Below are 27973 nucleotides of genomic sequence, written 5' to 3'. Positions count from 1 at the left end.
GCAGTATGAGGAACCACACTAGCCTGGAGAAAAAAGGCTGAGCTGAAGGCCAAATGTAAAATAATCATTGACTGTGTACATGCTTAGTGTAATCAGGCAGCTGCAATCTATCCTTGTATTAAAGAGCTCAGCCCTATTAGATGTACAAGCAAAGCAAAAAGGTCAAAACATTGCTCACTGCATGAGCAGCCCTGCTGCACCCAAGGTTGTTTTCCTCTTTAACCTGTCTCATGAAGAAAATGAGTAAGCAGGTGAAAAAAAAAAGCCTTTCAGCAAAGAGACAAAAATTTAAGCCTTGGCAATGGAGACATAACAGACAGAAGAGAGTCCCATGCACACTACCAGGGCAACATTATCTAGAAATATGTATAACAAGAATAAACACTAATATTCTGATTCTTCTAAGCTGCCACAAACCAAGGCACAGGAGCACAAATTGCTCTCTTAGATCCACTGTCAGGAAGAAAAAGAAGGAATATCTCAAATCCTTCTTCACATCTGCAAAACAGTTGGCTGTGGATCAGTTGGTTATGAAGAAAGGTTAGGCCAAAACCCTCTACCCCCTTCATTTTTGTGATACAGCCACTGAAAGAAGCATTCTCTTGGTGTTCCCAGGAAAACAGTGATCCATTAACGGCTATTTGCTGAAACTTATCTTCCCTAAATGGTTTTTCTTTTCTTAGGAATCCAAGGCAGGAGCATGCTACCCCTGCCTGTGCCATACTCTGGGTGAACCTGGCCACAGTATCAGCCAAGGACATATTAAAACCTGCCAAAAATCCTGACTAAAGGATGAAGTGTAGTTGCATGACAGGAGCAGTGTTGTGTGAGCAGGGTGTGGCTCAAGCGCCTTTACCCCACAACACCTGGGCTACATCCAGCATTATATTCCACCAGCTTCTCCCTCCTAGAGCAGGCATATTCCCAGCAAAAGCTGTAGATGTTAACATAGAAGCCCATCAGATTAGTCCTGATGCAATAAAAGAGGCATTACAAGACACACTTAATTTTGTAATAAAACAGATGTCACTAGCTAGCGACAGGGGAGTAGAGAGGAACAACACAGAAGGGCTAGTTCAAACCTAGAAGTCTGCAATGTTGATGTTACGTGGGGACTGGGTTCCCTAAGCATAGACATCTGGTGTAATTTGAGACACAACAGGATGTATAAAGTGGCCTCATGGAGCCATCAAATATGCACATATCCTATGGTGCACCAATGTCCTTCCAGATCAGCTGGAGATCCCATGGGTTGACCCTCAGGCAGCTCAAATGGTGCAGAAGTCTACATCCAAGCATCTGAACTTAGGTGGGCTTTAGGGTGACCTACACCATTGTCTAGTGTAGACTAGACCTGCATTGACCATGGGTGCAGTTTAGACTCATGGCACCTACATGGGGACAAACATTTTGTCCTTTGCTGAACCCCATCAGTACCGTTAGGTGAGACAAATCCAGGCACAGAGTCAGTGTATATTGACACATAACATTATTTAAATTTTATTAATCTCAGGATTTCAAACTCCCCTGGACAGAAGGCTCACTGCAGCACAATGGAGACGTGGACAAAGACTAAGTGATGGTTTCTCCTCTCAGCTTATATGCCAGTTTTGAAGATTTAAGATCAAACACACAGCCCTTGATCAGAAAGAGCTAGCTTACAGATCTGCCTTGACAATATAATATACCTTAAGTGGGCTTTGCAGAAGCCCATCAGATACTATTTCTGCTGATTACATTCCAGCAAAGCACTACATGGATAAATAGCTCAAAGGAAGCATTGTTCAAAAGGAGCGTTCAGTGCTTTCTACTAACCTTAGCTTTTTTGATACAATGAAGTGATAAAATGATTAAAGCTAATTGCAATGTTTTAAGATTTAAAAAAAATCAAGTGACAACAGTTTTCTGTCTTTTACCATTATTCATTTCCAAACCACATGCTTAGGAGAACAACTTGTACTTGACAAAAACCCATTGTTTCTGCTGGCTTGTGAGAAAGCTAGCATCAAGCCTCATTTAAAGGGGAGTTCTCAGAGTCCCTGTGTGTGTCCTCAGTGACCACAAACCAAATGGCCACAACCTGCTCCACGAACAGTGCACTAAAGGCTAAAGACCACCAACTTAGCATTCCTCTGCTGGTAAGCAAAACAAAACCTCAGTGACTTCTTACAATGAAGTTAAAATTTCCCATATCTTGTTTTTAAACTAGATCTGTTCCCAGGAATGAATCGTCTAATCGACCGGATTGTATGAAAGCACCTGGAGGATGAACTGGATTGCAGCTGTACTGAGTGTGGAATCCTTGGTAGCATCTGGACTCCAGAAGCAGAGCGGGAATGATGCTGCTGCTCTGGAAAGGATTCTCTCCCTCCAGCACAGAGGACATGCATAAACACATGTGTGCACAGACAAGGGAACAGGGATGAGCTCTGTCAGGCCACCTGAAATGAGGGGCTGCAGGTCAGTTTCTCGCTACCATCTTGAGCCAGATCTGGCTGCTCTGGGGGACACATTCGTGAGGTCAGCAGATAGTACAGCCCAAGTGAAGCACATCCACTGACCTGCCACCCAGGCTGGACCAGGTCCCAGTCAGTAATTGGGATGTAGGGTGCTCTTGTCTACTTCTAACAAATATGATCCAGTTCAGGAAATCTGAGATCACATTGAAGTATAAATCAAAGTGCAGCAAAAGGAGATTATCAGGACACTGAGTTGAAAAACCCATACCTGAACTGAACAAAAATTGATATAGAAACACGAGTGGGTTACCCCTGTAACTGAGCTCTGTGTGCATGACTCCATGCCTTGCCCTTAGCCAACAGATATGGCTCTTTTTAGATTCTATGTTACTATTAAAAAATTAAAAAGCCATTTTCACTGCAATATTTGCACTAATCTATGTGTATTTTTCAACAGATATTCTCTCTGTCCTTGGAGGGTTTCTGCTTTAAACACTGAGTCCAGGACACAACTGGTTATTTTTCTTCTGAGGGAAAATTATGATTTCTGTTGAAGCATGGGACTCTTCCTGCAGAGCAGGATGATGATGGAGGACTCCAAATGTCCTGACTGAGTGGCGTGAAGCACAAGCTGGTCCGTGACATGGCAGGGATAGCAGCCAGCTGTTCTCTGTGGGGAAGCAGGGAGCATCTGCTCTGCTCCTGGAACAGCCGAGAGACACGGAAAGGGGAGACCAACCAGGGCCCCAGCTGGGGAGCCATCAGCACAGAGGGGAAAGCAAATGTCTCTCCTCAAGCCCCAATTAGCACAAGCATGAGTAGGGAGACCACCTCCCCTGCAGGCTGCTGAATGCTTGGCCAGAGACAGCAGTGAGTGAGCAACAGTGGGAAGAGAGGGAGAGTGATAACACAATGGGAGAGCTGAGAAGAAGAAGGGAGTGGAAAAGAGGGACAGTGGGGCTTGTGTGCTCTGAGATAAAATACCAACCACGCTCCGTCAGTAGATGCATTTCAGCCTTTCCCAGCACAAAGCTTTAATCTAATGACTTTTTCAGTAATCTAATACTTCTTAATTTAAGCCACACAACTGAGCAACTCAACTGTGTCTTGCTGGCAAAGAAAGCAAAACCTTGTTGTTGTTGTACTAATAATACAGTCTTCATTTCCATGTGCTTTGCCATCATTTCTCGTGTTGAGCCACAAAGAAGTTGATGCTGTGGGGCCAGGCTTCCAACCTGTGCAGTGTTAGACCTGTGATAGTCTAACCTCAGGGCTGTCAGTTAGACCCTCTGCAACAAGCAGGACAAATATAGTTCATGTAAGCAGCACACCAGTTTCAAATAGAAGGAAAATCCATATTGATGTTATAGAAAATGCATTCTTCACTGCAGACACCAGTGCTGGCTTTGAAGGTGGTAAGCCCCATAGGGAAGGCGAGAGGGGACAGATGAGGACCGCAGGCTTTGTGTGGTGCCCCCCAAGAGGTGCATTAGTGCTGTATTTACACTCACCAGCTAGAAACACAAGACCCACACGAGGTAACAGCTCTGCTAGCAGAAGGATTTGGAAGTGCCACCACTTCAAATTATACGTAAAATTGAGTGTTCATTAAAAATATTGTCTGTTATCCGTATTTTTTGTCTAGAAAAGGAAAGACTTTGATCTTCTTTTTTTCCTTGCTCTGTAGAACAGAATGGAATCAGAAGTTGATTTTGCCAGCTGACATCCTTGCTGATCACCCCTCTTCAGTCTCTAAAATCCATTAACTTAGTAGGACCATGTAGTGACCAATGCACAATGTCAGCCTTTTCAAAGAACTGTGTAAAAGCATAAAAGGCAAAGTGTTGACACTGAAGCTCAAAGATGCAACATAACACTTTGATATGTCATATCCATTTATGTATTCAGTATTGGGAATGCCAAGACAGTATTAACAAAAAATAAATCTCTCAAGTAAGACAATAGTAATCCAATGTGTGCATATTTTGTCTCCTGTACTTTTCAACTTCTAAAAAGGTTAAATAACTATTAAATTATATTTTACCAATTCACTTACCTGAAATTTTTAAAAATAAAATATTATAATTATTTAAGTGATAAGTTAAGCTCTTTACAGTATTCATCTCCTTTCAAAAGTCTTTGTAAAGATTCAGTGAGCACTGATGTCTTTGGCTAACTTGACAGGACGCAAGCAATTTTTATTTCTTGAGTGATTGTATCTCTGAGCAAACAAACTTGCCTGATGCTTTGTGTCCTTATCTCTGACTGAAACCAGTAGGGACTGCAGCTGTTTATAGCTTAACAGCATTCACTGATACACAGAAGGTCTTCATTTTTTCATGAAAACCTGTGAGGACACAATTATTTTTCACCGTCCATAGCACATCACTTCTGCCATGTTCATATAGTGTCAGTTGGTTGAAGCAGCAAGCTCAAGAAGGAAGGAAAGAAAAGCTGAGAACATTGTGCTCTGGCAGATGACTTTGGTTTCTCAGCAAGTCTGTGCAAGCATCAAGTGATTCACAAATGGTTCAGCAAATGTTGGCTCTGGTGAAATCAGATCGAGGGCAGTTCCAAGAACCACAGGGAAGCATATGAAGCCAGAGCCAGTGGTGGGTTTGCTGGAGCTCTGGTGGGTGCATGGTCCTCAGGGCCCTGCTCTTCTCCCATTCTGTAAAACACCTGCAGTGACTGGGCTTTGCTCTTCCAACCTCAGAGAGGTGTAGCTCAGGAGAAGAGACAGTGCCAATCCAAGCTCTGTCCCATCTTCCCTCACCCTGTGTCAGGACTGACCACACAAGGTGCTGAATGTCAACAGTGCACAGAGGCTCAAGAGGAGACTCCAATTTTGTGTGACTGTGTGTGTCAGTGCCTGGTTACACACTGCCTTCCGCTCTGGGGAAGGGGCTTTAGCTCAATGTGGGCTGAGTGCTCAATGCTAAAAAATTGGATGGATCCAATTTACTTTGTACTTGGGGTCACTGGGAGTACCACACACATGGTGCACAAACCTCCAGAGCAGAAAACTTGATAATTATGGCATTTTGGAAATATTTTTTCACTGGTAATCCAGAATCATAATCTGGATTGCCATATCATCTGCTCATTCATTACTTAGTACCAGTCTTAAAACAAAGGATCAAGGATTTCAACTAACCTTCATTCTACAATATACTGCATGACTTGGGTTTGTGCATTAATTCTTATTTTCTTCACTTTCATAAGATGTTGGACACAGATACTGAACAGGCCAACAGGATAATTAAATACTTTCTTAAGATGTGAAAGGGAAAAAAAATACAGCCTAATCATTAAAATGTTTTAAAAGTGACATTGTTAGGGCGTGAGGTTTTTTGGGGGGAGGAGGGGCAGTTAGCAAATGGGCTAATGGAGGCCATTTTCTAAGAAGAAATTTAAAGTAATTTTGAAGTTACTATCTGGAGTTACTCTTTAACTTTTAAGAACAAGAAATGGGCTATATTAGGCCTACATTACAGGTCTCCCTCTGAGTTCAGCTGATACTAAAATAATAGAGACTTTCTATTCAAAACCAAAGAAAATGAAACTGAAGCTATTTTTCTCTCCAGTGAAGTCTCACTTTCAGTAGGGATAAATAATTACTTTAGACTGTAAATAAATAGCACATCACATTTTTGTGCATCAGTTGATTTTAATATTGCTAGAATTTCTTTATTTTATGCCTAAAGATGTTCTAGGTAATTTACCCACCAGTTTAATACAAAAACAGAATCCTAAAATCTATATAGAAAGTTTAAACAAATGGATCATGGTGAAAATGGAAATGAAATAGTTGTTCAAAAGAATATCAAATTATCGATTATTAATTTTTCTGAATTATTACCCTTGTTCTGCAAAATCTGATAAGTCTTTATATAATCCTTTCTAACAACACTGGTTTTAGCTCTATGCTATAACCTGCTGTAGTCTCACAGCTGACCTTGCTTGGAGTGGGAGGTTGGATTAGAGACCTCCTGAAGTTGCATCCAGCATGAATCCTGTGATCTGCACTGACTCCACTTATTCCCTTTCTGAGATGAAGCCTGTTCATGGGCTGTATCTACACTGTCAAATCCCTCAGGTCCTGGGACTGATCCCAGTGCCCATGGTGGAGTGAGGCACCAGAGAGTGAAAGCAGACCACTGTACCCACACTACACCTAGAGTCAATCTACGCTCACCCCATACCCATCTGCTCTGGACTCCTGTGTTACACCTGAGACATAATTATCATCTGTGTGAGTGGGAGAAGGGTCATTTTGTCTAAAACATCTGTAAAGTGAGGGTCGTGTTTGGTCCAGTCCAAACAGTCTGTGCTGGAGACCACACGTTGCCTGCCTGACGGTGCAGGGTGCAAGAAACGGAGGGCAGAAGGAGCCAGACTTGGGACAGCCTTGTCCATGCATCCCTTCAGAGTGGCTCTGGGGCAGAATTTCTCTGAGCAGCACCCCGGGGACTTGCCTGTCCCAGAGAAATGTGACTGGAGGCTTCAAAGCAGAGCCAGTGGAAGAACAAGGAGATAAGAGCTCACCTTCCCTCCCTGACCACTTCACAGCTATCAGGATAAAATCCGTTCCTTGGTTTAGGTCACCACCATGCAACTCAGGCTCCAGTAAAAACCTAGTGGCCCTGGACATCTACTTTAGAAATCCAGGAAACTTTTCCCTTTTTATTTTTCTCTGTAAAAGATATCTTAATGAGCCTTAAACATATAGGTTAGTTTATACGTTCCTGTACCAGCTGTACCTGCAAAGATGGAAAATAACAAGAAATAGGTAGAAGAATATTTTCTGACAGGTAAATTCCTGGTTGGACACTGCACAGTCATGTGGGATGAATGATTAAAATCACCAACACTTGCAGCTCTTTTTTGGTCATTTCTCAACTGGGGTTGAGCATCTTGTTAGCACCTGAGTTAATGTTTGCCCGGCAGAGGTGGAGCTGTTCATGTAAGAAGTCTGGACTGTTGTTTCCAAGAAAAGCTCTGCAGTAAGAATAACTGTGTGATCCTGTCCAGAGCAGCTGCTGCAAGACCAGCATGATAAGATCTTACTGAATCTGTAATTTTGTTTAATGTAGGATAAACCTAATGAGGCCTGAATACTGGGGCTTGTGTTTATTTGTTTTGTATAGCTTTGTAATTGATATAATTATACAGAACAGCTAAGCTATTTTACCCTCTTTATCCAAGAAGTTATTTAATCTTCAGAGTCAATCGGATTAGAAGAAATGTGTTATCATTTTCAAGATAAATTCATGTAAATCAAGAATTTGTAATCAGGTCATCCCAAAACTTGTGAATGCTCTTCTGTTGTTATGTGGAACTCAGGTGATGTTAGAGTGAATTTAGAAGGGCTCTGAAATGCAAAGGGCAGGACAAGGCCTGATTTCACCACGTAAACAACTGTCAGAGAACCCACCTACTACACAGATGTTGCTCAGCTTAGTCAAAACACAACTCTGTAGTGTAACAGAAACTTACTCATCTCCCTAAAAAAAAACTTAAAATTATTAAATAGACTCAGTCCAACTCAGAATAACTATATGTATAGAATTGTTGCATATCACGATGAATAACTAGAAAAGGTCAAACAGACAATTAATTAAATTTTTATTGAGGACTCAGAATTGCATCTGTTAACTCAGATTTATTCCCTGGCCTCACAACTAAATCAGACATGATTTGACCACATCTACACTATTTAAGTCACGCCAAATAAGATAGTTGGGAACAGCCAAAAGCCTGCATTAACTCCTAAACTCAGGCAAAGGAAACACAGGCTATCTATTTCCTCTGTACATACATACAGGATAGATTGCAGGCTTCCTTTTAAGCCTGGAAGATACTTGCCTTTTAGGTCTGAATTGTACAAAACCCCTTAAGAAAGCGACAGGATAAACCATCACACCTTCAGAGGAATAGTGACTGATGACTATTAAAGGTAAAGGTTTGTCCTTGGCAGGGGAACTGTCTTGATAAATTAGTTCATTTTCCCATCTAAACTCTGAAAGGAGCTCTTGCATCAGCAAACCAAAGGAGACCTGAAAATATCTAGAAGGGGGAAGCAAACAACCTGCAGTGATACATACAAGCACATTTATCAGTTTTCCTAGATTTGCATATTTCTTGTGCCTAAACAGTAAAAACCAATCACCCTTAGAGTCCCTTAGACAGCTTGTATTCCAGCAATCTCCCTTAACTATCACATGTCCATCACAAACTGAACTACAGACCTGCCTGCTAAGGGATATGGGAAGAATTCTTAGATGTGCAAAGGTATCTCAGCAGTGAGAAGTACTGGCTCCTTCTGTGGAAAGGTGAGATGCAGACTTCATTCGCTAGTAACTCTGCTAGAGAGACCATGCAAGAGCTCTTCTAGTCCTAAATTAATATATAGGATGTAGAGATAAAGCATTGCATTTGGTCAGATTCTTCATAGATTTCATAAAGAAAGAGGCTAAAATTTGCAATCGCTGATAAGAAAGACTGAGCGATTGACAGCTGAATCTTCAGACAGAGAACAAGAAAGCTTTAGGAAGGAAGCATCATGAACTCATCCAATTTGTTATTAAAACCTTAAACAGAAGATGACAGACTTTGTATGTTACACATATCTGCACATTCCAGGTTCTGGTACTGTGCTCCCCAGGTGATATTTGCAGTGTTTTGGTGTTTGACTGACAGATGGACTTTTTTAAACATGAGGAGCTGTGTCCATCATGGATAGTGTCAGACAAATTTATTCAGCTACATTTAAAAGGAGCTCTATGATGGGCAGTGATTTTTCGTGTGTGTTGCCACCTTCCTCACAGTCATTCAGATTTTGAGAAGCTGCCCAGCTCAAAATACTGCCACAGCTTAAAAAATACCGAAAACGTAGAGCATGTCTACTGCCTTCTCAGAGATCACTATGGTATTTATGGGTTTCTCATACTTGCACAAGGAAGCAGACCTATGCTCAGCTGTGGTGGGAAAGGCTGCAGTACCAAAACTCCCATGACCATTCTTTCAAGGAAAATGTGTCAAAATTTTCGCTTTAATATAAACATTTTGTGTTTACTGACACACCACTTGTTATAAAACATTTAATATACTTCACAGAAAATGGATAAGGAAAATAGAGAAAGGGATTTCCAGCAGTCAGTGTGTGAGTGAGGCAACACCTGCATAAGCTGTCTTCATTTGACATTTGAATGTCTGAAGACTGCTCTGAACATTGTTCGGTTCCTATGTACCACTAGAATTTTCAAATACGAATATTATCCTGTTGTTTGATTTCTAAATTTGAGTCTGTATCATTGAAAATTAGACTGGGAGAGCTTATAACAGCATGCATAGTAGAAGAGCTGAAGTTTTTAGATATCATATTGTGATTTGAATTAACATCTCCAGTGAATATCTTGACCAGCATTGAAGGTGAGACTTTTTCAACCTTCCTTGTTTAAATCCTTCTACTTTGCAACAGTAACTAAAAATCCATGCACTTCCTAGGTGCATGAATATTAGGTTATAGAATTAACATCTGCCCACTACCTTCAGTAAATTTCTAATTGGACAAGCAGAATAAAAATGTTTTCAGCTACAGAACCTGAGTGACAATGAACTACAGTACCCACATTATAGCTACTGTGTTGGGAAGCAAGAAATCCAACATCAAAACTTTGCTCCAAATCTGGGAGGGGAATATGGTCTCACACACTTGCCAGGTGAGTAACCCAACTAGCAGGATATAAATTATATATAACAGACAACAGGTAATCCTCTTTCAGAAGTTCAGTCATCAGTGACCTTTCATATGCTTCCTAATCTGGCCTGTGCACTCTGAGAGAGACCATGTGTGCAAATTCACAGAGGAATTCATGGGATGTAACCATGTGCTGTATCTCTCAGCTGTCTGGGCACATGGATAGATACGTAAAGTCTTGGCATAGCAAGAGCAAAAACTTTGCAGTGATGTTTTAGATATCTACCAGGCAAAGAGACAGCAGAAAGAATTTTGAGGTGACACTAAAACAACAGAGATTTGTATGACTTTAAATGCTTTTTATAGGTTTTAGCTTTTGATTAGGTGAAAGGGTTTTCTAGGACCAAAGCTAACTATATATGAGACTAGGCTCAAGGCTGCCTATAAAATGCATAAAGTACTTAAGAAGTGCCCTGACCAATCCCTGTGTTGGGTGAAGTGCCTGTGTATGAGCTTAGCTGGTTTGTAAAGGATTTTGCAATCGCCGAGGGAGGCAATTTTACAACTGCAAGCTATGACTGTGGGAACACTTATCCAGCTCATACACAACAGAAGCAACAGTAAGAACCTTTTACTGAGTGCAAAGTTTATTTTAACACTTGTAATATGCATTCATTCATAAAGGATTTCAATTGAAAATTCAAAGAATCCCTTTCAGGATCAAGAAGAATTGGTCTGGAAGTTAACTTACTTATTTCGTCCAGAGCATCATAGCTGTATTTTACTGTGAAAACTCTGACTCTTCATCTCCTTTTATATATCAGTCAATGAATTTGATCCCTCAAACAACATGATAAATAGATCAGTGTTTTTTAAATCAAATTCAATCACAACATTTTAACATACACTTAAATACGTTAGGTATCAAACTTGGGTTGGATTTTTTATTTTTTCATGTTAGGTATGTCAGAGCTGTATGACAAAATGGAATTAGTAGGCTCAGACGTACTGCAGGGACAAAATGGCATAAAAGGTAAAGAGAGCATGCAATGGCTTGCACTTTCCCCATTGCCACTGCCTGGTGTAATCCATGTTGTATTTGTCCTCCCTTTCATCTCTTACTCTCACTGTGTTATTCCATCACTTTGCTTCTGCTCTTCATTCTAATAAGGCTTCCCATATGTTGCCATGAATCACTGTGATGTAAATTACCCTGTCCTGTTGAGATCCATGATGGTTGTTCAACCTGGAAAGTGGTATACCTGGGGTTTCCAAAATTCTACTAAAAAATAAAGGCCTCTAATGACAATTGTGAACAGGCTGGATTGATTTTAGGAGGAAAATGTTTTCTGGTTAAGATGCCAAGTCGTTAATGAAGCAAACAACCCAAAATTACAAGGGTGGCAGAGGAAGCTAAGCAATCTGTCAGTGGCGGGAGAGGGTAAAAGAGGACACAGAAGTGACGTGGATCTACCTCTGCTGTACAGTGCTCAAGCCTGGAGTCTTAAAATTCTGCCTGAAAATATACAGGCATGCCTATATCTTCTAGTGTGTGAATCTGAATCGGGACTCTCACTGACTTCATGTCGAAGGGCCTGAAATTTCCCCACTGGAGAGATCTGGTTGGAAACGGTTCATTTCCGGATTGTGGCTGTTTTACGTCACCCGAGGGCAGCAAAGAGGACACCCAGTGGCACCACTCAGAATGCCACAGCAGGAGTGAACCACGCTCTGATCTGGGCTGCAACACCTGCACCTGGCACCGAGAGCTGCTGTGGGAGAGAAACCTCAGTCCTGGGACACAGTTGTTCTGGTCATCTCCAAAATGGAAGTGTCCCACTTCTGTTAGGGCTTGAGATCCCCTTCCTCTCTCCTCTTTGCCTTTACTTCCCACTGCCACCACTTCATTTTTGCCCTTTGACCACTGTAAATCAAATGACACTGGCAATGGGGTAGGAGTAGTGACAGCAATGACCTAAGCTTTGCACACACTGTACTTTTTGCTAACAGTCTCATTGCAGCGGCTCTCAGTTACTGACTTCCCAGACTCCAGCTACAGGAAAATGTGCCCCAAACACATCTCTTACTAATACAAACAGAGTAAGCAGTGATTTGTCTTACCCCACATAAAATTAAACTGCTTTGTGTTTAGTGATAACTTTAAATGCCAGCTGACTCAAAGGTGTTCTGAAAAACTCCCCTTCTGTGTGAAAACCCATGGTGTCAGCTTAAGGCTTAGTGTGTGCAGAACTTGTTTCTTTTACCTTTGCCTGATGCATTGATGCCAGAGAGCGACTGATGACAGCTGACAGGCTGAGGGATTGATGCTGCTGCACCCATTTTTATTTCCACTTTATTGTCTGCAAGTCTGTGCTGGGACAGGGACAAAGGTGGTTTGCTTGGGGCTCTCATAATATACTCTCTTTCTCTCTGCTTTCCAGAAAGAAGAAATGCTATGGCTCTCTCTTCTTTGAACATTGCAAGAGTATATCCATAAACATAAAAGCTAATTACAAGAGATAGAAATATAAATATTTCAAAGCATAGAATCATATTTTAAACTGAAATGCATTTAAGTTTTAAAATACATGACCAAAATATATTTAAAATATCACGTAACTGAGCAGCAGCTATACTGATGTACCTTATTAAAGGAGATAGGGTTATAAAATTTTGTTGCTCGCAATGTTTCCTGACTCTAGGAGGACTCTTCTCCCGCTTTAAATGTTGTTGTCATCACCCAGGATTCTCAGGGAAAAGTATCTCACATATCAGGAAAGGCAGCTGAAAATCGCTGTTGCAATTTTTCATGAGAAATTTCTTGTGACATGCACTTTGTGGAAAATCAAAACTCACATGTTCCTTTGTCAGTGAGAATGGGACAAAACAGGCTGAAAATTAAAATATTCCAACAAAAGTGCCTAGGTTTGTCTTTCAGGCATGCATTCAAAACCAAGGACATTTTAAGAGAAAAGAAAATATCTCTTCTCTTTTTTTCTAATGATTTAAACTTTTTTTTCATCCTAAACAGTATTTTTCCATTGTTTTTATGTATCAACTCTAAACACAAATCTATTGTCCACTGAGCAAAATATAGAATTTCTGCTTTTGCTAGTGCTTTTGCATGTGACAAGGAGTGGATAAACAGCCTTGATAAGGAAATTAATTGGAGTTGTTTAATGAGATCACTCTTACTGATATTCATGTGTTCATTCTTCTCATTATTCCAAAGGACTGCAAACAAATTAGGGTTTTTTTGTAAGTTCTGAAAGCTCAGACATACAAGGCACTAGAAATTGGAACAAACACAAATTAAAATGCATGGGGGAATGTAAATATGTGTTGTTACATTATGCAGTGCCATAGAACTTCAAAGAAAAGATTGAAGGAAAAAATTCAGACAGATTTGTCTATATAGGAATGAAACTTTAACCTCACAACTACATTCAGCACATCTATCAGCTTATTGCTCAGATTCACTGTCAGAAGACATCAGTCTTCTCTCTATGCCCAGCATCCCATGCAACATTTAAATATGTAATGATATTAATTTCACTCTTACACATCTGTGTATGAACTGCTTTAACTAGGAAGTGCTCCCCGGTAATTAACTGTGCTTAAACTTTTATTATTATCTCTTAGTTTTTGAGAATATTAATTTTTAGGCAAGTCATTATATGAACCAGCTCTATTTGTTTACCTGTAGAAGAAAAAAACCTTCTTTCTCAAAAAATACACGCATTCTACATAATCACAAGAATTTCACTCTAAGTGATCTTAGAGTATGTCACTAATTTTAGTCCTGATTCAGGCAAGTATCATATCTGAGATCCTTGCTGTGAACAGGCAGTTGTGTGTTACAGGGCTTCTGGAGTGCAGACCTACATGTCTAGAAACAAAGATGATGTAAAATTAAGAGGAAAACCAGCAGTAGAACCATGATGGCAAGAGAATATTTCTGAGTTTTGTGTTTCTAAGGTGGTCTACACTGAAGAGCTAGACCGAACTGTAACTCCAGGATTGCTTTCAACACTTCCCTTGTCACAATGAGAACCTTGCTGGCAGCAAAGTCATATACCCTGAAACTGCATCATGAGGACAGAGCTCATCTCTCCCTTTGTAAACTTGTTTGACACAATTTAGTGATTATAAAGATCAAGTATGAATCAATCACCACAAAAGTGTTCTGATGTTATAATTTCCCAGAAGTAACAGACAAACTATACCCAAACCAATACAAACCAACAAAAAATACGCATGGAAAACCTTACATATATAAACTGGCTTTTGTTTCCTATGTAAGAAGAAAAGTTATCTATAATTCAGTTATTATTGACCTCAGAGGAGCTGCATTTCACATGTGATCATGAGTTAAAGTTGAACTGCACCAGGTGATTACCTATGACTTATATGTCTAATTTTCAGGTGTTTACATTACAACCAATGTCTCTGTCCTGCTACTTCAGAATTGCCAGTCCCAATTGGGAATTCTGCCCCTTTGGAAATCTGCCCTGTATTTCTGAAGGGCAAAGATTTATAACAAGCAATTCAGATTTATGCCATTCCACAGCACTTGATTCGTGCAGAGCCGCAGCTCAGCTGTGGGCCAGGGACAAATGTCTCCCTGCTGCTGCCGATGACCAGGGAAGGACAGGATGCTGCTAGCACAGCTGGAGGCACAGCTGGAGGCACAGCTGGAGGCACAGCTGGAGGCACATCTGTGCTGCCCACCCGGCGTGCCCGGACCCTGCTCCGTCGCTATGCGCTGGAAGCCCGAACCCCGTCCTTTCCAAACCATTCCAATGGCAAGAATGCCTTTAAGCTCAGCACCCGGCAAGGCCGGGCAGTTGAATCTGGAGGGGCAGGGGGGGCGGCACTGAGACGTATAAGGGCCGCGAAGGGAGCGGTGTGAGGTGTTGCCCCCGCAAGGGAAGATGCGCTGGGGTCTGCCGGGTCAGACCCTAGAGCAGCGCCCCGTCCCCCGTAGGCGGCCCTGGAGAGGATGCTTCTGAGGGGAGCAAACCCCCACAGTGCCTCGCCGTCGGTGCGGGCGCCCCGCGCCCACAGCAAGGATAATGTCCCCGGAGCCCGGTCCGCCCCAGCACCGCGGGAAGCGGCAGGGGCCGGGCCACTGCCCCCACCAGAGCGGCTCCCTCCCTCTTTCCCTGCCTTCCTGCCGGCCGGGATTGGCTGTGCCCGGCCGGCGGGGCGGGCGGGAAGCGCGGGCGGGACACGCGGCGCCCCGACGGCGCAGCAGAGCGCGGAGCTCGGCCCTCGGAGGCGCTGTCTCGGCGCACCAGCTGCCAGGCTGCCCTTCACCGCTTTCTGTTTTTGTTTTGTTTCTTTTTTTTTTTTTCCCTCCCTCCCTGGGACTGAAAGCAGGATCCGCGTCCCTGAAACTGCTATGCCAGCTGAACTCTCCCGGGCCGTGGGAATGCACGCTATCTCCGACCTGCACTCCTCCCTCCCTCTGCGGCTCCTCAACAAGGGGCCCGAGTACCTCCGCAGGCAGATGGAGGCCGGCAACTCGGGCAGGAAAAGTGCCGTGGAGAGACTGGCCGCCGATAAGGCCAAGTACGTAAAGAGCCAGCAGGTCATCAGCACCAGGCAAGAGCCCGTCATCTCGCTCAGCTCAGCCTCGGAGAGCAGCAGCGAGACCTGTTCGGTGGAGAGCAAAGCAGTCAGCAGGGACTTGGGCAGAGGGAAGGGCGCGAAGCCCCTGGAGCTGGCCAAGGCGGCGTACTCCTGCCGCGCCCCCTTGCAGCACGGCCCCCCCATCGCCAGGCGCAGCACCCACAAGAGACAGATGCGGCCGGATTCCCTGGTGATTTACCGTCAGAAATGCGAGTTTGGGAGAGGTCAAAGCCAGGACAGCTCGCGGGGGAACTTGGTGAAGAGAATCTTCCATGGGTCCATAAAGGAGAAGCAGTTGCCTTCCCCTGAGTTGCCCAGAGTCATGGAGGACACCGCGGGCACCGAGGGCAATGAGCCCCTCTCGGCAAAAGATGGTGACCATGAGCCAAGCGACTATGCAGTGGAGCAAATGGTCCCTGTGAGCACTGAAGGCCCAGGGGTATGTACAAAAGAGCATGAGAGACCCTCAAACCTGAGTATACCTCCTGACGAGGTCAAGGAGGTGAAGAGGAGAGGTCTCCATCGGTCCCAGTCGGACATCAGTTCTCGCTACTCTAAGTCCTTCGCTGAGTTTGATACATTTTTCAAGTACTGTGGCCTGGAGCAGGAGGTCATTGAGGACCTTGGAAGAGAGAACTTCTCTGTGGTGTCTGACAATGTCTCCTTCAAGTTCCGCAGCATCAGTGTGGCAACATCTGAGAGCGACTTTACAAGGCACAGTGGGGATGAGGGGCTGCTGGAGGATGAACTCACAGAGCAGGTCCCGAGCAGCACCTCTGTGGTCGAGCGAAATGCTCGGATAATCAAATGGTTGTATACGTGTAAGAAAGCCAAGGAGAATAACAAGGTGATCCAGGAACTGGCGTGATGGCTTCTTTCAGCGTGCATTGCAGCCTGGTGAACTCAAGGTGTGTGCAAAGCCTCGCCCTGGTGATTTGTGTATTTCTCTTTCCTCTTTAACGAGCAGTTGGCTTTTCTATTATCTTTTCATGAAGGGCTGAAGGAAAATGTATTTTGTTTACTATGTGTTCCAAGTATGGCTTATTTGCAAAGCAGAAATCCATGTTGTTACAAAAAACCAAAATAAAGCCAAATTAATGCTTGCAGCTTGCCAGGTTTAGGTCAGACCCCCTCACATGAAATTAAAGATTCAGTGTCTGTGAAGGATGCCTGTACTCTGCAGATTCCTGCTTGCAAATAGCTTGTTTTCTCTGATTTCTGATATATTAAATGCTAGGGAAAAAAAAACAACCAACCAAACAAAAAACATTAGAAAAGTATTCAACCTTTGGTTACAGTTGCTTGGATAACAGGCTGAACTGAAACTCTTACTCATTAGGAGTACACTATATTTATATTCTACTGCTGAAACTCTTACTTATTAGGAGTATACTGTATTTATACTATACTGCTACAGTTTTCCCCTTCTTACTTTCCTTCACTCTCTCTCCTTCCCCTCACACACAGGTGCCCCCAAGTATCAGGAAAGCAAAACTGAGTCAGTGGTCCTGCTAGCAATCTTATTTCCTCCACAGCTTTCTGCTGGGGCCATAAGTTTGTTCCAGGTGAACCTCTAGTGTTTCACAGGCTTTGGGTTTTCCTCTGCAGTGGGTTTTACCATGTGGTTTGGCAGTGGTAGCTGGGAATGGGTTGTGTGGTTTACCTTGGTCAGAGGGGTACTTCACTGTTTAAACTAAAGGTAACTAATACGAATATGTGGATCTAGACTTGGAAATCAATTACTTCACAGACAGAAGCAGAACAAATTCAACCCTGCTAAAAGCAGATATCCTGGTTTTAAAAAAAGCAGTGTTTATTTTGCATATGATCTCCTGAAAAAGAACTATATTCATGGAGCCTTTGGTATTGATCTAGGAGATAACAGTTTTTCTCCTTCCAGTACATAATGCCCTTAGGATAAGTGCCACAGCTTACAGTGTGGTATTTAAAAATTGCATGAATAGGCCTTGATATGAAGGATTACATGTATATATTCTGACAGTTCGTAATTGGTGCGTGAGAAGAACATCACTTGATGTAGACACAGCTGTTGATGGAGCACGTGGGCCTTATGACTGTGGAGAAATGTAGTGCTTGAGCCTCATTCCTGCATGAATGTGGGGCTGTCACTCCCGATTCCTTTAATCCATATAATACAATAATCCATTTACTTCATTGAAATTGGTTTTAATTATGTGAAATTTTGTTCACTTTTAGAATAGAACTTTTCTCAAAAGCCTATTTTCTTCCTGCAAGAGGAGGAAGAGGGAGAGAGAGTCATTTTCCCACAAACATTTCAAGCCCTTGCAGATAGGAATTCTTGTCAGGTGTCTGGCTGACAACTTAAAAAAGTGTTGTTATGTAACAGATCCTTTTCCAAGCTACCTTAGAGAAAAGAAAGGGCTCTCCTGAACTAATCATTTCTCCTTGCTCGCCCTTCTGTGTAAAAGGCCAGGGAGATATGCAAAATGAAATGAGGAAGGTGGTCATTTTGTGAAGCTCCTTGCAGCTGCCAACCTTGTTAAACACAGAGGATGGGAGGCAGATTACAGCAAGCATGAACCACTGAAGAAAACCAACCAGATGAAAGCTTACTTTTCTCCTGAATGCCCTTGCTGGCTTTAGGGTCTAGGGCCAGAAGACCACAGAAGGAGCAGTTGGCCCTTTCCCATCCATTTGCACGGTGGTAGGATGTCCAATGCTGCAGCTGAGGCAGGAGATGCTGGTGAGCACCCCAGGGAGCTTGCAGTCTGCAAGCAGAGGAGGTGCTGCACCAGGGCAAATGCAAGGGCAGGAGGGGAGAAGCACTCTTCTAGGGGCTGAACCACTATAACCTCACATGGATTTGGTCAATGGCTTTTTGTTTTTAGCATAGAAAATAAAATGGAAGTTCATAGCATGTATCCTAACAGGCTGCTGAAAAGATCTCCATGAAGTAAACAGCAAATTTATTCAAGTCAGTCTGTGGTCATTCTGCAATAACTTTAATACCTAGAACAAGGGAGCACTTTACGCTGGCAGCAATTGCCTTTGGCACCAACATTTTTTACAGCCTAGGAAACACTAATTCATAGGGTCCTTATTACAAACCTAATTTTAAGGATACTAGGGCTGATATGCAGCTGACAATGCTCAGCAGTAGGGTAATTTCTGAAAACTGAGAACGTACTGAAGCAGGAAGTTCAGAGGGGTCAACTAAAACTACCTGTACACAGCACCCAGCATAAAGGACAAAGGTCATTAAGAATTACCATTAGCTGGGAAGATTTTAAGGAGAGAGTTGTTATCGCCATGTGATTGCAAGATAAATCTTTTAGTTCTGATAAAAATTTTCGTTCAATTCTACACTTTCTTTGATAATGCAACACCAAGTTGGATATCTGTGTTTTCAAAATATCCAAGTATTTGGCTGTGTTTAGTTTGTTTACTGATTATTAATGGGCAGTGGACTCCTGTGTAGCACTGGGGAGCAGTGTACTCTTCCTGGCTCTCCCAAGCACATCCTTGGAAGTTCCTTGTTTTATACAGAGGCTTGAAAATTGTTGCATCTTCTTTGGACAAGGGAGCAGGAACCTGTTTTCTGAAATCCTGACATTCATTATGTATGAAACCTTTCAAGAACTGCAGGGCTTTTATGGGCCAGTGATCATTCCATTCATATTTTATATTCTCCATTTAATTTTTCATGAGCTCTCCAGGACCTGGTGGAGCACCATGTAAATAACAGAGTTATTTGAAGGATTGAGTTCTTTAACATGTTTCATCAGAGTGGTGATTGCAAAGTCTGACTGTGGGTTGTGAGCTTCAGAAAACTAAGTTCTTTAGCAAGATGGGCATTGCTGTTTCATGGCTGTAGTTCAGCCTGTAGTTCAGCTCCTCCCCCTGTCAGTCCTGCTTGATTCTAACAAGACAGGAGGCTCATTCTACATCCTCCTTCCTGAGTTGAATCAAGATTATTCAGCCTTGAGTTTCTACATCCTTCTTAAATGGATGGGCATTATTCAAGTAGAAATCTCCTAAGTGGGGAATTTACTATGTTGGCAATAACCATAAGCAGCTGAATAAAAGATTTAGAGTATCACGTTATGCTTGTCTGATGTGATAAATAACAAATGACACTTTTTTTCTTCTTTCTTCAGAATACTTGACTTGGAAGTTGAACAAAACCAGACACAGGAAGAAACTCTTCCCTCATCTGGCTTATGACTATTTTGTCCAAGTTTAGTATTTTATTATTGCCTCCTACCCTCACCCCCATCCCTTGGAAGCCTCACCCTTGTCAAGCCCAAGGGTGTAGAAGACTGTGATGACAAGTGGAGGTTGTGAACTGTGCCCCAGCGAGACAGCACAAAATTAAAGCCCCTGGAAAAGTGAAGTGTGGCAGCAGCTGCCATCCACAATAACATTCAACATCAGCTCACTGCCTCAGGATGCCAGTCCAAGCTGTGACAGAAGGTCTGTGTTGTACACCCATCTCCTTCTAGCAATGAATTTGTCAACAGGGATATGGGGAGAAAGCGGGAATGAAGTGGCAGTGACCTCTGGGTCAGGCATTTCCTTGCAGACAGACACACTCCACCTGCACATTCAAAGGCTGTGTCTTACCAGGGCTGTATGACCAGAGCTCACCCTGATGTCATTCAAAATCATTCTCTTGGCTGGTGAGGACTAACTGTGGCAACTTTGTCTGGGATACTTGGCAAACCTGTTGTAAGCTAAATCCCTGCCAAACCTCTCTTTCTCTGCGAGTATTCAAACCAAATTGATGTACCTAGTTTGCTCTTGCTAGTTTGTCACACAGCCTGCTCAGCCATTGGAAAAGAGTAACCCAAAATACTTCCAGAATGGTTCCAAGAAACAGGTATTGAGGGAGGGTTATGCATTGTTTCTGCTTGCAGAACAGTACAATTTGTTTGCAATGTGTGCCCAACTCTGACATTGCAAACATTGCAAACTTTGGTAGCTTGTGGTTTAACACCTTTAATTTTATGCATTGTGAGTGATCAGGTGGCTTACAGAATCACGTTAGGAAATTGTATCCCAGGCTGCATAAAGCCAAATTTCCCTAGCAGTAGGGCTATGCAAGACAGTATCTCTGCCCTGCAAGGCAAAAAGGCATATTAGGGCACAGCCAGGCCAGGTAATGCCCTGATGACACCCAGTGTAGACAGCACCTTACTCAATATCATCAGTAAAATGCTTCATTTGGGCTGGCTGAGCTAAATGTGTTTTAAAAGCTGATACTTTGGATCATCAGTGTAGTGAATGAGGCCTCTGCAACAACTCATGGAATTTACTGGCTGTTCCTCAAACATCCCAATCTGTCATTGCTCGCTAGCAAATGTCTTGCACCAAAGCATTTCTATGTGGACATTACAAACCACAAAACATGCAAAAAGAAAAACCCAAAGCTAGTTTCCCTTTAATTTTCACAGATGGCCATCTGTGATGACTGCACGGCTGGCACACTGGGGACTTGACCTGGGGGTCCTACAGACGTTAAAAATTTACTTTGTGTTACCATGTATATGGAAGAGTTGTTCTTCAAGAGCTCATTAAGTGACATAGTTGACATCAGCTAAAAATCATTTGAGTTGCATTTCCCATGTTTTAAATGTGTTTGTCAGTCCCTGGGTGGTTGGTTCTCAATTACAGCAACAGTTTGGGAATGCAGGGCATTTGTCTTCTGTTTCTAGTGTTACGTACTAAAGTCTGCATGTCTAAAGTTCTTGAGATAACTGGATAACAATTCCAGATAAAATAATTGTTGAACCCACTTTTTACTTGAGAGAAAACTAACTAGTTTGTATGAGTGAGCTCCTGCAGACTTAGAGGGAAGGTAGTACAGGCAGATATTTTTTTAAATAATGGAATTTCCATGTGTATTTGTTACATTATTGTGAAAGGATGCTTCTCATAAAACTCCAAGATGCTACTAATATAGCAAGAGTTATGCACTTAAGATGCAGGTTTTTAAGGCTCGAGTCTAGGTTTATTAGTCAGGGACACAACCTGACATATCTGTTCTGTTCATGCTCAATTTGCAAGGTGCCGTACCACATATACGTTTGTATACAGTTGTCAGAGATAAGGGTTGCTTTTCTTTGAAAATACAGATGCCTGTAGACAGCTCAGAGTGCAGGAAAAATCTTTTGCATTACAATTCAGTACCCCATTGCAAGAGAAGAGAATTATTTTGTTTTGTTTCCAAGGAAATATTTGGTTTCATTTTCAAACTTCTGTTTGCTTTTGCTCTTTTAGTTGAGCAGCTCTCAAAAGTTAAGATGAAAGATGTGTTGCTCACGAATTTTCAATGTTAGGAAGGAATATGTTTAATTTGCTTGAAAATAGTGAACATCAGCCATTCTCAAAACTGCTGAAGGTTTTATGGCAGAGGTTAGTGAAATCAGAACTGGCCCCATTCTGAATATTTTTTTAATCCCTCGTTTTATCTTTGTGAATAGTTTGGGGGAGTTGGAGTTCCACACTGATATGTGGCAAAATTTCTCTGGCTTTGTTCAAACTCTGTAGGAATTCCAGGCTCTCCCAGGTATCATTTACTTCAGAGATGATGCGGACCTGTCTAAGATCTTTCCCTGATAAGCTATAGATTCCCTTTATTTAATAACACCTCTGGGGAAGCTAATAATTTACACTTCCCAGTATGTCAGAACAACAACAGACAACAATCTTTCTTTCTCCATACATCTTGGGAATGGGTAATTCAGTGCTTTTTCCAAATGGTGGGAGCTCTAGTCTTCATTCAGCTCCTGTTACTGTTACATGTACAGGCTTTTCCTTTTTTTCTACTGGGTCTTTCAGATGTATCCCTCAAAATACGAAAAACTTGCTAATGTTAGTCACTACCTCTCTTTTTCTCAAAAAATTATCCAGATTGTTTTGTTGGTTTGGTTTTGTTTTGTTTTCCACTATTTGATTATAAAAGACATGCTTCGGAAGGGGTTGGATTTTTCAGCTTTAGTGATAAGCTGTGGTAAAGTGGGCCATTGCAGTTTGGACAGAAGTTTTAGCAGTGGAGTTGGTTTTCCAGTTGTCTGAGGAGCTTAAACTGAGGCTGAGGACAAAGGTGAGTCATAAATTGAATGATTTTTTTTTTACTAGAACTATGTAAACAAAAATAGTCAAATGGTGTGTGAGTGTGCAGAGTGAACTGCTGTTTACACCTGAGTGTTTCAAGGTGCTCCAATGCTGTGACAAAGGACAATGTCCGCGGCTATAGCACAACAGGAGAGAGGTACAAAGTCTGGGGTTTATGGCCTGGAAGCAAGTATTTGCAATCAGATAGCGACTGAAATCTTTGCAATATATTGTAAATATTACTGTACAGAAATCTATAAGTAAGAAATACAGATTGTTCTATAATATGTATATTACTTTTCTAAGGGATATAAGTCTTCATGTTTTTTGAAATTGGCCAAGCATTACATTGATGGGGATTAAGCAGAAACTTTCTTCTGGGAGCAAGTTGTCCTGTCATTGCCTCTCATGGAGTTTCTTGGATCTGCTTTTGAATCCTTTGAAATAGAGTGCTGGTCACACCTGGTATGGGTGTTTCTTGGTTGCTATGTTTGTATTACTATGAAAGAACATGTGTGCTATTGAATGCATACAAATAAAACTACCACTCTGAAAGTTAACGTTTGTTTTTTTTAAAGTATACTTTTATTTTGCTGTCTCCATTAAGGTACTATTATTTTAAAGTTAGAGTCCCGTTAGGGAATTAATTTCTCTGTGAGTGAGGCTGGTACTAGACTGTGAACATCTGAAAGCGCAGTACTTCCCTGGGCCACGCCCAGACCCCTGGCTAAGCTTAGGCAGGGAGTCTCACAAGGAGCTGGCACAATAACTGTTAGCTCTCAATATCAGTAAATTTGAAATATATGAGGCTAGGGCTGTTCTTTTCATTTCAGAATATGGCTGAAAAGATAGAGAGTTTATTTCTGAAGGGTACTATTTTTTTTCCAAAAAATAGTATTACTAGTATATACTAATATATACTAATATATAAATATTAGTATTCTATTTGGGTTTGCTCACTGTCAAAAGCTACAGTGTGCTGCAGGCAATATCACATTCTTCACAGCCAGTGTCCAAAGTGGCAGGGAGTTTGAAGTTCTGCTTGGAAAAAATACTATCCCAGAATCTTATCAACAAGCTGTTGTTTGACTGTTCTTTCCACGGGAAGAATTCAATATATGATGCTAAGTCCTTATTCACTTATTTTTTGAAGAAAGCAGCAGAAATAATGATTGCATACAGTGAGCTTTTACCAGAGACCAATGCAATCCAGCTTCCTAGTCATCATTTTGGTATGATCTAACCTGCTCAGACACAAGTGTTTCACCATCCAGCATTTGAACACAACTGTAGGTTGTGAGAGCTAAATGATGGTTGCACCCAAGAGCAAACACCCAAGAGCAACTTTATCATCATTGCCATGTAACCTTCCTCTCACAAGCCCTGTTTGACCTATATCAGTGCAAGGTGCAAAGCAAGTCTGGAAAGGGGTGACAATTTGTGTATCCCCCTTTCTATGGAAGTTAATCTCCATATCAAGCCTTTGCTCATCTTGCTGCTTAAGAGAGGAAGGAGCCATCATAATCTGTGAGTAACTTGCGGCTACATTTAGGAACATCGTTCTTAACGTTATTTTCCACATAGCACCTTTGTACCATATTTTATGAAGTCTAGTGGATTTCTTCCAGAAATAAGGTTTTATAAGATCTTATTCTTGGACTGATACAAGCGGCCTCTAAAAGTCCACAGCTTACTGATTCACTGCTTCTCTTCTGATTCATCTCTGAGTAGTAAATAAGTGTTGGAAAGAAATAGAAAAAGGCCTTTTCAGGTGTATTGTAGATGTTGGTGCACTCTGAACACAGAACTGCAAAAGTACTTAATATATCCAAGAGCTTTTGCCAAAGAACAGCCTATGTCAACAGCAGGCGAATAAGCAAATACAGGATTTGGCTTTACTCTGCAAAGAGATGCCTTCAAATTTTTTGAGGAGGTTTGGTGGTTGGGCCATATTTATCCTGGATTTATCCTGTGGGACCAGAGGGGACTATATCAATTCACTTAAGTATAATGTTGCAGAGAGAGTGGTAGGTGCCCCATCCTTAGAAATAAAGTGGGCTTAGAAAGGGTTACTCAGCTCATTTGCAGGCAACGATGTAACAGCAGCTTAGTCTGTGGAGGTCTCCATGACAAAAGGTGTTGAGAATTTTGATCACTTATACTTGCCAATAAAATTTTGGATATATCAGAAAAAGAAACAGTATCAGAAAAAAACAACCTCCAGATGAAAGTCAGTTAAATATATTCACTTCTAGGAATCAATCTAGCTACTGAAAGAACAGGAAATCCTGTAAAATTAGCTTCTACATTTGTACGGGAGTTGAATTGCTTCAACAGCTATGATTAAAAATATCTAAGAGCTGTGATTGTCTGGGTTTCCAATTTTGCCTCAGTTGTCAAGAGCTCCACAGGAGTACCCATTTTTATGTTCTTTTTCATAGGGGGTAGCAAGGACCTCTCAGAGGGTAGCGATCACCAACAGTTACCCACAAAACCACGAGATTATTAGTCAGGTGATGATGGACATAGAAGTGTCGAACCAACCAGCACTGAGATTTAGACTTGTGCGCAAAGAGACAGACACAGCTGAACATGCTGAGGGCAATGCTGCCCTTACTCCTTCCTGTTAGCCCAACCTCTTCTTACATCACTGCTTTTCTCTTTGGTGAGCAGGAAGTCTTAACCACTTCCACAGTTATTCGTCAGTCTGAGTTGTTCATCTTACACCCTCTCTGACAGTCCTTTTCTGTGTTTACTTTTCCAATGAACTCATTCGTGTACCAATCATTACAAAAGGCACTATTGTCCTCACCTCATTCTTGTAATCTTTTTTTCTGAATAATGCTTCCAGTTAGGTTTTACATCCTTCTGCTCAATCTTTTTCTGTCTCTACCCATGGAAACTAAGAACTAACCAGAAATTAATGTGTCGTGTAGTTAAGCAGAGGCTTACAAGATCAGAGACCAAGTATCTAGTCCTTTTTCATGTACATAGCTCTTCCTGCATAACTTAGCATATCATTTTTGCTCTTTGATACCTGTTTGTAACATCATCTTTGGCTTGGTTTATGTCTTCTAGATGATAAGTTTCTCCAAGCTCTGGTGACACTTTGTCTCAAAGAGCCCTGAGTACAGCTACTGCAAAGTCAAATGCCAAATCACAAGTCTTCTCATGGTGTAGTGTAGCTTATACCTTGTAGAAAGCTCAGTGTGGCCAAATAAGAACATTACAGCAATGAAAGCAAATTGGGCAAGCTTTGCAGCAAAAGGACTGAAAAAGAAATGCACCCTAATCAGTTCTATGTGGGACCCAGGACAGCGAGGTATCTCTTGAGCTTGTTGGAAAGATGCAGTTCACCACTTTCTTCTTGAGAACCAGTTTTTACTCAACATTTAATACTTGCAGGAAGAACCCTGTCACATGCAAAAGTCAACCAACATCAGACAGTGATGTAGTCTATTGGGTTCACTTGCAAGTACAAGCTGAGGTGACTCTCTAGGCATCTTTTGGGCTTAAAATGAGCATCTGCAGAGCTGTCTCCATTTGCTGTGACAACAGTAAGAATAAATCTCCATTCTTTTTCCCTGTTGTAGAAAAGAATTCAATTCCTTGATTTCAATTACTATAAAGAGGCTGAAATTTGTGTTATTTCTGAGAACAGGCCTTCAATGTAACCTTCCAGAACAGCCTAGTAGTCTGGAAGCTCCAATTTTCCTAGATTTTCAGTGATTTAGATTATTATATTTTTATTATCCTACAGTTGTTGGAAGAAAGACCATCTCACTCCTCCAGATCATGAGACATTCACAGATCATCTTATATTGCTCTAAAACCATTGTGGAAACAAAGTGATGGGATGGTAAGAGGACTTCTCTGCCCTCTGATCTTAGAATCATAGAATATCCTGAGTTGAAAGCTACCCACAAGAATCATTGAGTCCATCTCCTGACTCTGCACAGGAGAACACCAAGAATCCCAGCATGTGCCTGAGAGTCTTATCATGCACTATCCAAGAGGATGGTTTTCTTCCATGGCCACTTTGTCTAAAATCCCCATTTACCTATGCTTGATCTCAAACAGTCACAAATAAATTCCCCGATGTTCAAATATTTAAAACATAAATCAGTGTGGTTTGTATTATGTTAGCATTCTGTTTTACCTAAGGACAGAGGCCAATATTAGCAACAATCCTCATATGTAAAACATTTGTACAAATGCTGGAGTACATAAAAATCTCGAGTCTGCCAATTAAACCACAGTAAACAGCATAATCTGTCAGATTTGTTGTGGGGAAAATTAATATGATGCAATAAAAAATAACGTCCCGCAACATTCAAGGAAACAAGGAAAATAATTTGGAGAAATGTTTAACTCCTAAAGTTACATAATTTGAGGTATTTTCTGTCTTTCCTCAGCATACCCTAAGAAATTACAGTATATCTAATGGTTCAGCAGAGCTGCAAGATCTGGGGAGATAGCAGTAAATTGCAAAAGACTTGTTTCCTCACAGAATAGAACTCAAGTTCTGCTTGCAGTTGGGAGGCACAAGAAGCTGTTGTTTTAATTAAAAGTATGGATTTAAATCTATTTATATTACTTTAATTGTAAAATGAAATTGATTTAAAAGTGTTGCAAACCTCTATGTGCCTGTTTGTCCTTCAGCAGTCCTCTCTCTGTTTAGTTCAATTCAGCTTGCCACAGCTCTCAGCTGAACAGAAAAAGCTGAAAAGATTTGAAACTGAAACATTCATGTAGATGAGATGTAGCCCTGGAATGAGATCCTGCTATCAAGTGCTATTGAGTTAGTTACCATCCCTCAGCTGCAAATCTGGCCTCCAATATGTGCTGAAGTACACAACAAACAAATCTGACCACCTCCAGTCCCCCTTTAGGGATGTGGCACATCTGGGAATCTTCTCAAGTCCATGTGGCAGGAGGTGGTGGAGGAGTGGGGACTGATGGGAAAGGAGGCCTGCTAGGAAGAAGAAATGGTTGACCCAGACTCTAAAACCACTTGCCAGAGTTCATCCTCTCAGTAGCTGTCTCAGCTTCAAGACCCATTTCTACCAAGTTAGTAGAC

At 41.8% G+C, this 27973-nt stretch overlaps 1 protein-coding gene across 2 annotated transcripts; it reads left to right on the top strand.

The window, feature by feature from the left end:
- The first annotated feature begins 15420 nt into the window (after window positions 1–15420).
- Window positions 15421–27004, top strand: FAM110C (family with sequence similarity 110 member C). 2 transcript variants are annotated; one of them, XR_003527332.1, is made up of 3 exons: window positions 15421–16703; window positions 19935–20250; window positions 26654–27004. XR_003527332.1 is itself a non-coding variant. In XM_027641141.1 (2 exons), exon 1 carries the CDS (start codon window positions 15566–15568, stop codon window positions 16661–16663), a length of 1098 nt encoding a protein of 365 aa, XP_027496942.1. In that variant the 5' UTR covers window positions 15421–15565; the 3' UTR covers window positions 16664–16703; window positions 19935–23448. The 2 variants fall into 2 exon arrangements, 1 of the variants encoding a protein (XP_027496942.1); XM_027641141.1 differs by lacking the exon at window positions 26654–27004 and having other exon boundaries at window positions 19935–23448.
- Window positions 27005–27973: the final 969 nt, after the last annotated feature.

The sequence above is a fragment of the Corapipo altera genome, unplaced genomic scaffold (assembly GCF_003945725.1).
Source record: "Corapipo altera isolate COAL_440 unplaced genomic scaffold, ASM394572v1 46, whole genome shotgun sequence".
NCBI classification, from domain to species: domain Eukaryota; kingdom Metazoa; phylum Chordata; class Aves; order Passeriformes; family Pipridae; genus Corapipo; species Corapipo altera.
This window is presented reverse-complemented; position numbering and strand designations above follow the sequence as displayed.

What these genes read in the sequence shown, in the direction of transcription:
- FAM110C (XM_027641141.1), top strand. Translation starts at nt 15,566, where the DNA reads ATGCCAGCTGAACTCTCCCGGGCCGTGGGAATGCACGCTATCTCCGAC.